Here is a 14,682-nt window from a genome sequence, read left to right as displayed (position 1 = left end):
CTGCAAGCTCAATAAGTCAGTCTGTTTGAAAGGCATACTTTTAATTCCTCTGCGTTTTGATTTGGTGTAAGAGTATAGTTATAAGTAGAAGAGCTTATAGTTTGATTTTATAACGTGGCTATAGTTTTATGAAGAAAGCTTTATGCCTACTGATGATTTCCAGTTTAAATGCACTCCTAAAAAGAGTAACTTGTAAGAGTAAAGGTCCTCCTTTGAAATATGCTTTATTTTAAATTAAAGCGGCAGGAAGAAAAAATGTGGTGGTTGATGCAGTTAAAACAAAGCAATGCAAACCGGTGCCTCAAACGTAAATGTTTGCTTGGCCCTGTAGGTCTGTAGTGCTACCCTGTGCTGTGTACAGCTCTGCTGTGATGGTGTGAAATCACCCAGACATGTGAAAGAGATGGAATGACAAAACCAGAAGATATAATTGGCAGTAGGCGTAAGTCTGGGTATTCATTTTAATGCGTTTAGCACAGGGTTCTGAATTTATCCTTGAAATATAAAAGATACGATTTCAGAGAGCGGTACTAGCTCTCTGACAGGAGTGCTGGTGGAAGAGGTTGTTAAGAAATTTTTAGTCTAGTGTTTGTTAAACTTGGTAATGTGCCTGCCTTTCAGGTGTGGCATTCTTGGCTATGTGGTGGTACAGCATCCTTTGTTCACGCACAGAGTATAAAGAATGCTTTTGTAATGACAAGAGATCTGTGTCTGCTTTCATTTCCATATTAGATATGCGAGATGTCTTGAACTGTTTTTACTCAAAGCAGCTGAGAAGAAGTGGAATTCAAGATGAGAACCAACAAGGTGTACAAGCTCGTCATACATAAGAAGGGTTTTGGAGGCAGTGGTCAGTATTTCCTGGTTCAGTGAGACCAGCACTGTCTTACTTAATTGAAAACAATTAACTGATTTATTGATCTCTTTAACAAAACAGTGAAGGTGGAGCTTTGATGTAACAAGCAGTATTACCAGCCAGAGTTTTGAAGGCTCTCTTTTATTAGCAAGATACAGGAGAATAAAATTGCATTTGTCGGAACAGGATGAGATTGCACCTATACAATAAAATTGCTTTATTCTACCTCTTCCCTGTTTGTTGTGTTGCTTTTGTTTTAACCTTGTATTTCAGTCACTCCTATTAAGTGACAGACACATCAGTGACTTGTGACTACATGAACTAAGAAAAATGTAATTTATTTGATTTTTCCCTGCTTCTGGACTTAAAATCGTAGCATGCTAGTAAATCTTGTTAAGATTCTATAGCTATCTACTTCTGTACTAATGCTTGTTATATGAAAAATACAAAAGAAGCTTCTGCTTGCCTAATTAGGGCACACTCTTGCTGAACAAATCTTTTGTGACAGTTCTGTGACTTGAAAGAAAAGGGTTTGCCCACAAGAGCGGTCAGACTGAAGTGGCTGGATAGGGGCACTGTCACGTAGTGAATATAGTTCATTGCTGACATGTTAATCCTCGGCTGCTGTATTGATGTAAACTGTTGCATACAAACATGCAATCATCTCTGTTTGGTATGTATCTGTTCACTGCAGTTTTCATCATTCATGTATGTCTTGTAGATGATGAACTGGTGGTGAATCCTAAAGTATTTCTTCAGATCAAGCTGGGAGATGTTGTGGAAATTGCACATCCCAATGATGAATACAGGTGAATTCACTTTTTGTTGGTATCAGTCAGGTGTGGTTAGAGCACTGAAAGAGCATGTTCATGTGTAGCGGTTTCTAGAATGAGAAGCTCTTCGTGTGGATAAAACTTTGCTTCAGGATGCTGCTGTGTTCTTTTTCTACCTGAAGAACAGTAAAGGGAGTAGCTATAGCAGGAGCTCTTCCTTAAAGTTTGTGGAATTCTTTGGTGTTTGCTGACCTTTCATAGGGCAAGTAGTACCTGAATATGAAGAGGTCTACCATATCTTTATCCTCTTCATAGAGCTGTTGTGACCTAATGATTATTCTTCTATCCTGTACTGTATCCTACACAAAATTAAAACTTCCTGGTCAGCTATACAAACATAAACCTTTTTGCATGAAGCTGGTCATCCTGCAGCCCATATCTGAAAAGTAGGAGTATACTTGCATGAGGTTCTGAGAAGTTCCTGTGTGACTTATTTTCCCATTTAGAGTATCATCTTTACCTAAAGAGTACCTTATAATTGTAAATTACAGACATATAGTTATAGATATAAATGTATATATCTATATATAAGGTATATTATAATTATAGGTGTAAAGAACAAGACAGGGTGACAGGCAGAGAGGATGATGTATGAAGCTTTCTAGAAAATATTAATGTTTCTCTTTAGCTTGTTGCATGCTCTGTGTTACTAAATAGTTTTGAGAGAGTGATTTGCCAGAGTAGACTGCTGGTATCTCAACTTGTCTACCTTTTTTTTTTTTCTTTTGTATGCTAGTCCCCTGCTTCTACAAGTGAAGTCACTTAAGGAGGATTTGCAGAAAGGTAAAACTAGACTCGTAGCATGCATAGTAAAATCTCAGACAAAGATTATGTGATTGGACTGTGCCTGTGATTGACTAATGCAGATACATTAACTTTGTAAGAAAATCAATGCTTTGTGTATTTAAGAATGGAAGAATTATAATTTTACCAGAAAATGGATAGCCAATTTTAAATCTGCTTTTGGTTGAATAATGATGTGGGATACGGTTTAAACAAAATTGGCTTTTTAGCATTAAATTTTTGTTTCTGCATTCTCTGACTACCTTTATAGCTCTTCTTCTTGCAGGAATTAATTCAGCCTAAACTTTGAGTTTATGTCACCTGCTTTGATTTTAATGACTCTTAAATTGGGCCTTAGTGGAAAGAAGCTGTTGTCTTTTGCTGAGGCCCTAAGTGTTTCATGACAATCTCACTGTACTACTTTTGTACTTGTAAACCACTTGAAACCTCTTGGGGATGTTCACTTCTTGTTGTCCTTTCTCATTTTTGTGGCAGAAACTATAAGTGTGGATCAGACAGTTGCACAAGTGTTCCGGCTGCGGCCGTACCAGGATGTCCATGTGAATGTTGTTGACCCAAAGGTGTGTGGCTTTGCAACTTGTTTCCATCTGCCTCTTCACTTGGCTCAAATCAGGGCCCTGTGAGTTTTCATCTACAGTAGTATTGGAAAAAAAGGCATTTATTTTTTATTGCAAGGTATTTAGCCTTCTTTCCTAAGAAAATGAGGCTTGGGCAATTGAACAATTTGTGTGTTTGTTATGTTTCTCTTTCCTTTCTCCCTGCCATCCCTGCTCTCTTTTTGAACTCTATGGACCAGCTTCAACACAGCTTGATAGAAATTTAGAAATTTCAAATATTTTTAAATTCCAGATATTCAGGATAACCAGGCAGAGTAAAAGAAACAGTAAGTGGCCTAGTCAACAGAAGAGCCGTGGTATGGAATTTGCATTATTTGACACCAGAGAGCCTTGTAAGAGAGGCATCTGTTGTAAATGTCCCGACTATCAAAAGAGCTTCAGTCAGAGCTTACCTTCAGCACAAGACAAAAATCTGCAGGAAACGAGGCTTCTTTAATGTCTTGAACAATGGAAGTAATTTGTTTTACTTGTGCTTCCAATTTGCACTGAGACTTGTAGCACAGACTGAGTCCTTGGGCTTTTTCTGGTCACGTTGTACAGTGTCTTGCAGCTCACAATAGTTCCAATACATGCACAACTTTGGCAGTTATTCTGATGGGACTTACCTCTTCTCCTGCATCTGTTAGGAGTATTGACTGGTTGTAGAATGGCCCTCCCTGTAACATTTGGTTCTTACCAGAACACATTGAAGGGCACTACTTAGAAACAACCAGTAAAATCTAAGTGCTGTTTTTCTTCTGTTTCCCAGGAGGTGACCTTGGACTTGGTGGAGCTGACCTTTAAAGATCAGTATATTGGGCGCGGGGATATGTGGCGACTGAAGAAAAGTTTGGTAAGGCCTCTACTGTCCTTATGTGTGGGGTGGAGGAGGTTACATACCTTTTTCTTTGCTTGCTGCAAAAGAAAATAAGCATTTTACAAAATAGAGCAAACCGAGGCTGAGACCGGTATCAGCAGCTCCTGGGAACTTATGCTGTAAGTGGTACATCAGAGTTGGAGAAATGGATGTAAATGTGTCACAGAAAAGATTAATCCCATCATTTCCTACTCCATTGCAGTAATGTTAATTACTGCCTTGGGCACTGAAAATGCTGTTGACAGTTTTTTTTCTTATGTTCTGAATTTTAGTGATTTACTACATTCGGAAGAGTTATTTTTCAAGTAGAAGTATGCTAAAGTATCCCCTCTCTGATAGTACCACTTAATAAGCAACTGTTAGAATGTTTTGTTTCCACATCTCTGAAGTGCAGTCTTTGGCTCTTCTAAGCACAGTGCATTAGACAAATGAACCCAATTAAAGTTCATATGTGTTAAAAACTATTTTCTGTTGTCTGTTGCAGAGGTTCTGTAGGCTGAGATACTAGTAGTAAATATGCTCAGTGGTTCTTGTGATTTTTATGGCAGAAGTCAGGTGTTTGAGCGTGAATGGGTATTTTTGTAAATTGGCCTGCTCACTCTGAGCCTACTGTTCTTTTAACACCAGTAACTATTCTTTCTTAGGTCAGCACATGTGCATATGTCACCCAAAAAGTTGAATTTGCGGGTATCAGGTCAGTGCCTCCCCTGAGGGTTTACTGTTACTTATGACTTTAGATTAATGAGTCCAGAGTATCCAGTTGGAGAACCTTCTCTGAAAAATCCTTCACGTTTTATTGTTCTGTTTTCTACAGATTTCTGTCTGTACCATGGGGTGGGGGAAGACTTCTATCTGTTTTGGGATGGAAAAATCTAATAATAGGACAGACAACTGGCCACACTCGGTGCCTTTGATGAATGACAAATAGTTTTCCTTTTACCTCTTATAATATTTCCCCCCTTTTGCAACATGTATTAGTAGTACAGATGAAGGTTAACTTCAGTTGCTGTTGAGATGACAAAGGGAACAAGGAAATGTGCAGATGCAGAGGGAAACAGCTGTTTTGGCATCTTTTGGGTTAAAGATCAGGTTTTAACCAAATGAACTTCTTCTCTGTATTTAAGTCATACTTGAATGCAGATTTTTGGTACATCCCTTATTTGCTCAAATATTGATTCTCTAATCTTCCTATTCACTCTGGTTAGCAAATACTCTGCACTTTTTTTCTTGCAGGGCACAGGCAGGTGAACTGTGGGTTAAGAGTGAGAAAGTCACTTGTGGATACATCAGTGAAGACACCCGGGTAAGGTTTCAGGGAGCAGGGGAAAGGAAGTTTTTTCCCTTCCTCTCCTTGCCAGGTTTCTTGTAATTCTATCTTGTGCCCAGATTTGTACGGATCATTTGAATTGGCTGTGTTGTAAGGTGGAGAATGGTAACAGATTCAGGAGAATGAATGATTAGTAAACTTCAGCTCTTCTGCGCTGACAGCACTAGGAATTACTCAGGCTCTTGAAATTCCAGCTCGTTAGAGGGGAAATTCCCTATGAGGCAGTGGGCACAGTCATTTAAGTTGCTCTATAGTTAACTTCTTCATTTGGCCCTTTTAGTGAATGTATCTTGTTTTAAATAAAGTCTTTCATTCCTTTGCAGGTGGTTTTCCGCTCCACTTCTGCCATGGTTTATATTTTTATCCAGATGAGCTGTGAAATGTGGGATTTTGATATTTATGGTATGTAGGTAACTGACCTGCCTGATTGTGACTGTGGATGGCAGCAGCTATCCTTTCTGCCCCTACTAGAAAGCTGCCACTACCATTCCTTTCTGCTACTACTAGAAAACTAAAACAATCCTGCTTTTGGCCTAGACAGTGCTCTGAGGTGTGCTGTGGCACCCTCTTAGGTCTTTACTTACAGTGCCATGCTTTTCTCTCCTGGGTATTCCATAATTTTCATGTCCTTGCTGTAGGGCCTGGGTACCATTATCTCAGTGACAACATCAAGGGGGCCAACTAACTGAACCTTGGAGAGGTGCTCTGTGGGTATGAATGCGCTTGGTGATGAGGGCAGGTGCAAGCCTGTGTGAATCCTGAAACCAGAAACGTATGGAAGTCCTGTGAAAAGAGGACTTTGATGTTTTAGTTTTCTCTTGACTTTGGCTTAGTGAGGAAACAAAAACCCTGCTCTAGCCCAGGTAGCGTCAGCTAGAAGTATTAAAACTTTAGGCATTAAGAATGAGTCACTTACCTGTGTCATTGTCCTATTTTTTTCCTGGCTTAATTCTTTAGCAAAGCTCTTACCACTTCCTTTCACCATGTGTTTAGGCATATGTCACTGGGCAACTATTCAAAACTGAGCAGGTGATCGGCTGTGCATACTATGCCTAAAAGGTAGTACAGATGCTTTCCCAGCATGCTGCAAATGTGTTGGAAAAATGAATGTAAAGGTCAGATCCTTTTGACAGTGTCTTGTTTACATACTCTAAAACATAGTCATGCTTTTTAATCTTTTTATCACCTTTGCTTTAGTGATACTAGCATTCATTATGCACACAGCTGCTCTGATTCTAATAAAAATAATTGTCCTAGAATCTCAGGGTTAAATATATCCCATAGTTGAAGTAACTACTGTTATTTGATGCTTTGAGATGTTTACTTTGCAGGGGACCTATATTTTGAGAAAGCTGTGAACGGTTTCCTTGCTGACCTCTTCACAAAATGGAAGGTAAATAGCTGATTGAGTTCATCCTGTTCTGAAAGAACAAGTCAATGCCATCTTAATGAGCCCATCGATGTGCCAGTTTGAGGAAGATCCAGGTAGTGTCAGGCAGTGCTAAGTGCTCAGGACTATGAGAGGTGGCTCCTGGGCATCAAAAGAGTGGTTATTGCAGATCTGCATTAAATGATGTATGTGCGACTGACCCCAGTACTGATCTGTTTTATCTCCTGTGTTTGTATCATACAATTTGTTTGTGTGAAGACTCTGACTGGACTAAAGTCACTAAATGTGTGATACGGTTGGTTGTGCTTGTGCAGTAATGCACAAGTCTGTCTTACGCTGCTTTATTTGTTCCAAGACTCCGTTCTGAATATTTCACGGGTACAGTCTGCACTCTGTTTAGTGCTGCTATCTTTTAGCATGAAGGGGTTCCAGGTTGTAGTATGTGGGCTGCTGCTGATGTGCAAGGCTCTTGAAAGTGGATTGCTTCAAAACCAAACAAAGCCTCACTACCTCTTATGGCTGAACAACCCAGAGCTGTCTCCTGTCTCAGTGCATGATCTGGCTCAGAGCGAGGTACAACTGCTGTTAGCAGTCCTGCAGCAGCCTTCCACTGGCTTGAGAGAACCATATCAATACTTAAAAACAGGCATATATAAAATCTGCAACCTAAATTAAAAGAATAGCTAGATAAGGCAAAAGAGTCCGAAATCCTAAATGTAGCACAGCTCATGATGGTTCCGAATGTTAAGGAGAGCAGGAGCATGCCAGCAGATTTGTCTCATTTTCATTGTGCTTTTTTCCATTGGAGAGTTACTGGGAGCTCTGCATGCTATGTCTGTGAAGTGCCTGTTTTGCTTTCAGTACTACTATTCCACGTTGGATACGGGGCTGAGCGATGCTGAGGCTCACGGAGCTTTTCATCTTTTCCTTTTCAGGGGGTACCCATTGCATGCATTCGCACTGTAACTGTTTGTTGAAGTTTTAATTTTTTTATTTCTCTGGAATTGTTAGCGGCATCTCTCTGAAGTAACAAATAAGAATATCAAATTGCTGTATGTATCAACAAATTGTCAACTGTCTTTATATTTTTTTAAACAAAAAATCTTGTATCTTGGCGACTACAGAGAGGAATTTCTTTAGAGACTAGTGGAGAGTGCTCCTGCTAAATGCGATATAGCCTAGAAGCACAGAATCCAGAGGACAGACCATTATGTTATTTCACAGAGGCATATGCAGCACTCACGCAGATATAGTAATACAGCACTCTGTCTTTTTCTAGTTACCTTTGGTCCTAGATGCAGGGGAAAGAGGGTGTTACTATATGTGTATATACACAATTTTCTACTGAATGTGACCCTTAAGGTTTTCTTTTTTCATCTGTTCCTCCTGGGCAGGAGAAGAATTGCAGCCATGAAGTGACAGTGGTTCTATTTTCTAGAACATTTTATGAAGCAAAATCTATAGGTATGTAAATACTGTATTTTCATGTTTCTATTTTTAAACTGTCTCCTTCTGTCTTGAAAGTTGGTCACAGGCTGCCAGTGACCTTTTCCCCTATTTTTTTATGTCCATGTCCAAAGTATTCCCTACCAAGCACAGTGGATATACAAACATTTTTATGAAAGTACTGCAGTGAAAGCCTGACGTAGAAGAATATATGGCAAATTTCCATCATGCTCAAGCTGTCACAGTGTTTTAAAAGCAATTTTAATACTGTGTATGAGATCTGATTTTTCCTCAAAGTTTTTTTGTTTTTTTTTTAATGGAAATAGCAGCTCCTTACTAGAAAAGATGAGTCATTTCTATACAAGAGCATAGGATAATATGTGATTTTGCTTCTGTTTCAGATGAGTTTCCTGAAACACATCGTGCATCAATCCGTCAGGATCATGAGGGAAGATTTTATGAAGATTTTTACAAGTATGTTTTCCAGTTCTTTCACCTCTTGTCCTACACTGTATGTGCAACACATGTGGAGAATATCGTGTTATTAACTGTAGGACCTTGCAAGGAATTCAGGTAGATTAAACACGTATATCTGAAACTGGCAGCAAATTGATGAGTAGTCCCCATTCCATCTGTGAGTGCACACCCATATTTGCTAAGTCAGTCTTCCATGTGTATGTGAATGTTGTGTTGTCTGTGCCCTATTGGAATTGCCAATAAACTTAAAAGTTCTGTAGTGTTGGGAATGGTCTTTGCATAAGGCTTGGCTGTTTTTCAGATCTTTACATTCTTGAGTAGTTGAAGAACAGATGGTGCCATTGCTGAAACCACAAGTGTTTCCAGTTAGGTACTGGAGCTCTTTGGCTGATGGTCACAGCAGATGCAGCTGTCAAAGCTGTCATTTGGTTCTGAACTTGGACTTGCTAATGATCTTACTGCTTTGCAGAACAGTGAGGCTATTTGACATGCAATGTTGATCACCCATTTAGAAGTGAGAGGTTATTCTGGTTGGGGATGTGCCCAGCTTTGTGTGTGCATCCTCACCTTAGTGATTGCTGCAGGTATGCAGCAGTTTTATCATGTTGCCTAGCAGAAGAAGAAACACCTTTTTACGCATTCTTTTTTCTATAGTTTGCTCATCCCTTCTCACTTCCTCTTCATAGCTTCCATTCTTGATCCTTACTAAGTTGTGCTCTTTCTAGAGTTGTAGTTCAGAATGAGAGACGAGAAGAGTGGACCTCATTGCTTGTGACCATTAAAAAGCTTTTCATCCAATATCCTGTGTTGGTACGACTAGAGCAAGCAGGTACAAGAATCCTCCTTTCCCATGCTTTTACCCCTTTCTCTCCCTCCCCCCCCGCCAAAAAACACCAAAAACAAACACGAAAAGTTCTCTACTGAAACTAGAGGGTTTACAGAGTCTAGTATTGTACTGCTTAGTGCTCTCCTGGCTAAGCTATTTTGCTTGGGTCTTTCTGTGAGATATACTGATACCAATTTTGCCTGTAATTTGTTGGAGTGGTAGGATTTACTACAAATGCAGTTCTGTTTTGCATGGTGGGTTGTTTTGGTGGTGTGTGGGGTTTTTTTTTGTTTTCTCTTTTTTTTGTTAAGCTAGTCTTTACAGAGATTTTTTTTTTCTTTTCCTTCTGAACACTTGTCCAGAGGGCTTTCCTCCAGGTTACAATTCTACCTCGGCACAAGGGAACTACCTGGAGGCCATAAATCTTTCATTCAATGGTAAGTTATGAACAATGGGTAAAAATACACAGGGAAAGAACCATTAAAGCAGCTGCCAATAAACGGATGTGGAATTCTGTTGCTTGTTGCTTAACGCTGTGAAGAGGAGGGGAGTATTAAGTGGTTAATGTACCATTTTCAGCCTCAGAAGAAGTTGTCTTGTGTGTCTCTGGAAAACTGGTGGCTCTCAAGTAACTGAGTATTGGGTATTTCAGGCTTCAGGAACCATTTACAGGGCCTTATTGGGATGAAACGTTTTCTTCTAGCTGTGTACCTGTGTGAGAACCTCTTCGAATAAGTGTTGAAATTTAAATTATGGAAGCATTTCAAAATCAGGTTAGCTCAAATGTGATTTAGGTGATGCTAATCCATCTTCTCTAGCAGGGAGATGGATTTGATGGGCTAGAAGGGCTCTCCAAAGACGTACTTTTTGTGATTCTATACATAGATGTCGTTCTGTCACTTTAATGGCTGTCTTGTTACTCCCATGGGAGGGAGCACATGATTTTATTTAAAATTATTAGCAATGGACTGTACCTTGGATCTTTTGGGGGTCTGTTTGTTGGTTTTATTTGGTGGGGTTTTTTTGAGATGTTACAAGGGAAACAGTAAGCATATGAGAAAAATACTCCTTTTTAGGTATCTGGTTCCCATCCTTTTTTCTCTTCTGCCCTAACTCCTCTCTATCCCTGTAGCTTTATTAACATTTATTGGTTGGATAAGGCTACATAGAAGCCCTTTCATGCTTGCATGTGCTTTGTGGACACTAGTTTAATACCATTGTTAATAGAGAGTCACCTCCCTTGCTCTGAAATAAAACTAAAACATCTGGCTTTTTTTTTCTTTTAAAGTATTCCCTAATTCTTTCTCTTAGTGTTTGACAAGCATTACATAAACCGGAACTTTGATCGGACTGGCCAGATGTCTGTGGTTATCACACCTGGTGTGGGTGTGTTTGAAGTTGATCGACTCCTTATGATTCTAACCAAACAACGGATGATAGACAATGGTAAATAACTAGCGATACTGTGCAATCTTTATGAAGGCAAACAGATATATTTGGAAGAACTCTAGCCTTTTCTTGCTATGAAAATCTATCTACTCTGGGAAGAGGGGTTACAGCTGCAAGACTTGTGTCCGTACTTCATATTGAAATGGTTTTCAGAGAACTTACAGGCATTTAATTTATTTTGTTTGTAATAGAGAGCTTCATCTGTTCATGCAGACCTTTCCCTTAAAGGATAATCTTGCATGACTTGCATTAGCTTAGAAGAAATGTTTCTTATATCCCCACTGTCACTGTTGGTTTGTAACCATACCATGGGACTGTTAACTACCATTTTCAGTATAATTACATCTTACAATCTGATATGAATAAAAATTGGGCCTTCAGCTCACATTGGTGATCTGTTTTGGCTTAGCATGTCAGTCCTGCTTTTGGTAGAGAGCTGAACTCTGCTGTTCTTTGTTTACAGGGATAGGTGTGGACTTGGTATGCATGGGAGAACAACCATTGCATGCTGTACCACTCTTTAAGGTAATGCATGTTTCTTTTTCCTTCTCTGTTCCTACTAGAAATGTTACTCATTTTGTGACAAGCTAGACACAACTAGTTGCTATGCTTCTGAATCACTCTTACAGCTCCATAATCGCTGTGGACCTGGTGACTCCAGACTGGGTGACGACTACAATATTCCACACTGGATAAACCATAGGTAGCTGAACTATATCAGCCTTTACTAAACACTTCTGCTTTGCTTTCCTCTTCATAACCTGTTGAATTCTTTTTCTTCTTTATTTCCTCTTCTCTCCTTATGAAGCAAAGACATATATTACAATAGTTTTGCAGAACTAGGAATGTTCTTGCAGAACTCTGGGCATTAATGCAGCATGTCAGAGATGATGGGCAATTTGTGGAGGAAAAGGTCTTGGTCTTAAGCTCTCTTTCCATCTAACTTAATCCTAGCCTTTAGCTATGCTCGAAGGAAGTCAAACAAAAAATACAACCCCTTCAATTAGATTGGTTATTAGTGAAAATAAATACATCCCAAAAGAACAGTTATGAGTAGAGAAAATGTGGATAACATGGATAAATGTTGGAACAGTTGCAGGAAGCACTGAGGCTCAGTGTTACACTGCTACACTCCCAAGACATGGTAGGTTTCCTTTCCGCTTTCTGTTAAACATTCTATGCCATAATACTCTCTTCTTTCCCTACACATAGACATCAGGGCTGAGGGTGAAAACAACCTCCTCAGTCCTTGTTCTGCAAAAGGTTTATTTTTTTCTCTCTTTTAATACCTTATTATATCTGCATGCATTAATTGACTTCTCCTGACCAATTACCATTCTTGGGTTGCTTATACCCAATATTTTCGAGTGGCTGGAAGGCATCGGGTCTTTGCCATAAATGCAAAAGGTGTTTGAAGGCTTGTAGTAAAGCAGGATTTAAAAGATGCAGATTACAAGAAACAAGATCTTAATGAATAAATTATTTCAAATGGGAGGAGGTCTGTAGTTTTCAAACAGCTGATGTGAATCATCGAGTCATATAAACTGCACAGTACTGTATAGATGGTGGAAGTGGGTACATTTCTGTAGAAAGAAGTAGTGAACTGGGGAATTCAGATGTAAGTGTATTAAGAAGAGGTCTAGACTGAGGCTGTATGGGAAGCAAAGGCGGGTCTTTAAGTAAAGAGTAGCTTCTCTCAAGTTAACCATCCATCAGCGTTTTCTGTATGTTGTTGCCTTAGTGCAGAGAAAGGTATCCCCTTTTCTCCATCTAATAGCTAGCTCAAATTCATGGGCTGTTTGCTATGTAGCTAACCAGCTATGTTCAGTTGTTAGAAGGCAGCTGAGCAACTCTGTTTTTCCTTTCAGTTTCTACACGTCCAAAAGCCAGCTGCTGTGTAACAGCTTCACTCCACGGATCAAGCTGGCAGGAAGGAAAGTAGGTATCTTTCTGATTTATCTTTTCTTCTTAGTAGCTTATCAGATACCTTTTTCTCAGCCAAGCATCAGAATCTAGAAAGTATTCCAACAGCTGTAACTAAATTTCTGTGTTAAAAGACATTCAAAGCAAAGCTGTAATGATTGTTATAGGGATTGTGAATGAGGGACTAGTTTGTAGGTCTTTCCTTCCTAGGATGAAACTAGGTAAGAAATGTTTTAAACACCATAAAGATTAGAGTTTCATTCTATAATGAAGAACTCTGTGGAGAGGAAGAAAGGTGTTGACAGAGATGTGTTTTTTACACAGGTTTGTGACCAAGTATCAGTATTTAATACTTCTGAAGTGGTCTGGCTGCCTCACTGAGTCAGCAGGATAAACTTTAAGTCTAATGTTTGATGATACTGGGGGATATTTCCTTAGAACATGCTGACTGTCTCCCTTCTCTTGGTCTTTTTCTTTTGTGCTCTCTCTTTTTTTTTCCCTTTTTTTTTTTCTTTTTTTGCCATCACTTCACACTTCCTTTGTTGGACCCTCCAGCCACTGACTGAGAAAGCAAAAAATAACCGAGATGCCTGTGAGTAATTCTGTTCTGGAATGATCTATCCCACTGACTCCTAAACTAACGAACAGCTATAGTAAAACAATGACGCTTCAGCAAAAACACAACTGATGAGATGCGGGAAGGGACAATTGTTGCAGAAAACCATCAAAACCACGTAATTGTTATCTGGAATGTTAATTTGCGTATGTTAGTTATTTGTCAAGAAGGCAACCAACATGGAGGGGTGAGTTTCTGTCCCGGCTGCTTGTCTCCTGTCTAGAAGAATAGATGGTATCAGGCTGGTGTGCTAGCTGTACTGTTCATGGGAGTGGGTCAGGAGGGCATTCTCTGGCTTGGGATGTTGTCAGTGCTATAACCTCAGAATTGCAGTGGGAGAAACCTGCATTCTTCTAATACCACCTTGTTTCACAAAGGTGTACATTCTTTCAAAGATGCTTTAAAATGTGCAGTTCCCTCATGAGGGAACTCGAGGCATCTGTTCATACAAGGATTGATGGGGAGACCTTATCGCTCTCTACAACTATGTGAAAGGGGGTTGTGGCAAGGTGGGTGTTGGTCTTTTCTCCCAGCTAACTAGTGATAGGACGAGAGGAAATGGCCTCAAGTTGTGCCAGGGGAGGTTTAGATTGGATATTAGGAAAAATTTCTTCACCGAGAGGGTAATCAAGCATTGGAACAGGCTGCCCAGGCAGGTGGTGGAGTCACCATCTCTGGAAGTATTCAAAAAATGTGTGGATGTGGCGCTTCAGGACATGGTTTAGGGGACACGGTGGTGCTGGATTAATGGTTGGACTTGATGATCTTGAAGGTCCTTTCCAACCTTAGTGATTCTGTGATTCTATGATTCTGTGATTATTAATTTAATATCTTGGATATATGAGGGGAAGATACTAGGGCCTCAGCAACCCTGATTCAAAGGCACCAACTGTGATGCTAGCTGTTTTGCTCATGAAACTTCTGTATGTGACTTCTTTTGGAATAGATACTTTTCTTAGTGGTGAGGTTTGGGCACTTCTAACTTGCAGATCTTGAACATTCTTGAAAGAGGTTTACAGTGCTCTATGCTTTTTATTTCAGCATTAGGGTCTCCAAAAGATGCTGAGAATGCTCTGCCTATCCAGGTGGATTATGATGGCTATGATGCCCAGGTGTTCAGGCTGCCAGGCCCATCCAGAGCCCAGCGCTGTACCACTTTCAGGTAAGAGTCTTGTGGGTGTACTAGTTCTAGAGTAGCCCTGTAATGATGTATTTCTTGATGCATAAAATGCTTTGAGAAATATTAGGAGAATTAAGCTCCA

The 14,682-nt window shown here is 39.7% G+C and overlaps 1 protein-coding gene across 1 annotated transcript in view; it reads left to right on the top strand.

The window, feature by feature from the left end:
• Nucleotides 1-792: 792 nt before the first annotated feature.
• Nucleotides 793-14,682, top strand: part of DEPDC5 (DEP domain containing 5, GATOR1 subcomplex subunit) — a gene marked incomplete at both ends in the record, with an annotated part of 46,535 nt that continues 32,645 nt past the window's right edge. The window contains 19 exons of the mRNA XM_082007807.1: nt 793-850; nt 1,578-1,665; nt 2,426-2,472; nt 2,968-3,053; nt 3,859-3,942; nt 4,611-4,660; nt 5,200-5,269; nt 5,617-5,695; nt 6,625-6,686; nt 8,078-8,147; nt 8,531-8,603; nt 9,332-9,435; nt 9,795-9,869; nt 10,744-10,878; nt 11,345-11,406; nt 11,511-11,584; nt 12,750-12,819; nt 13,360-13,396; nt 14,462-14,582. Of these exons, the coding sequence (XP_081863933.1) occupies nt 793-850; nt 1,578-1,665; nt 2,426-2,472; nt 2,968-3,053; nt 3,859-3,942; nt 4,611-4,660; nt 5,200-5,269; nt 5,617-5,695; nt 6,625-6,686; nt 8,078-8,147; nt 8,531-8,603; nt 9,332-9,435; nt 9,795-9,869; nt 10,744-10,878; nt 11,345-11,406; nt 11,511-11,584; nt 12,750-12,819; nt 13,360-13,396; nt 14,462-14,582 (1,445 nt within the window). The remainder of the gene's footprint in view (nt 851-1,577; nt 1,666-2,425; nt 2,473-2,967; nt 3,054-3,858; nt 3,943-4,610; nt 4,661-5,199; nt 5,270-5,616; nt 5,696-6,624; nt 6,687-8,077; nt 8,148-8,530; nt 8,604-9,331; nt 9,436-9,794; nt 9,870-10,743; nt 10,879-11,344; nt 11,407-11,510; nt 11,585-12,749; nt 12,820-13,359; nt 13,397-14,461; nt 14,583-14,682) is intronic.

Source organism: Phaethon aethereus, assembly GCF_964289735.1.
Source record: "Phaethon aethereus genome assembly, chromosome: 17".
Lineage (NCBI taxonomy): Eukaryota > Metazoa > Chordata > Aves > Phaethontiformes > Phaethontidae > Phaethon > Phaethon aethereus.
Note: the sequence above shows the minus strand (reverse complement) of the source record. Positions and strands in the feature narration are given on the sequence as shown.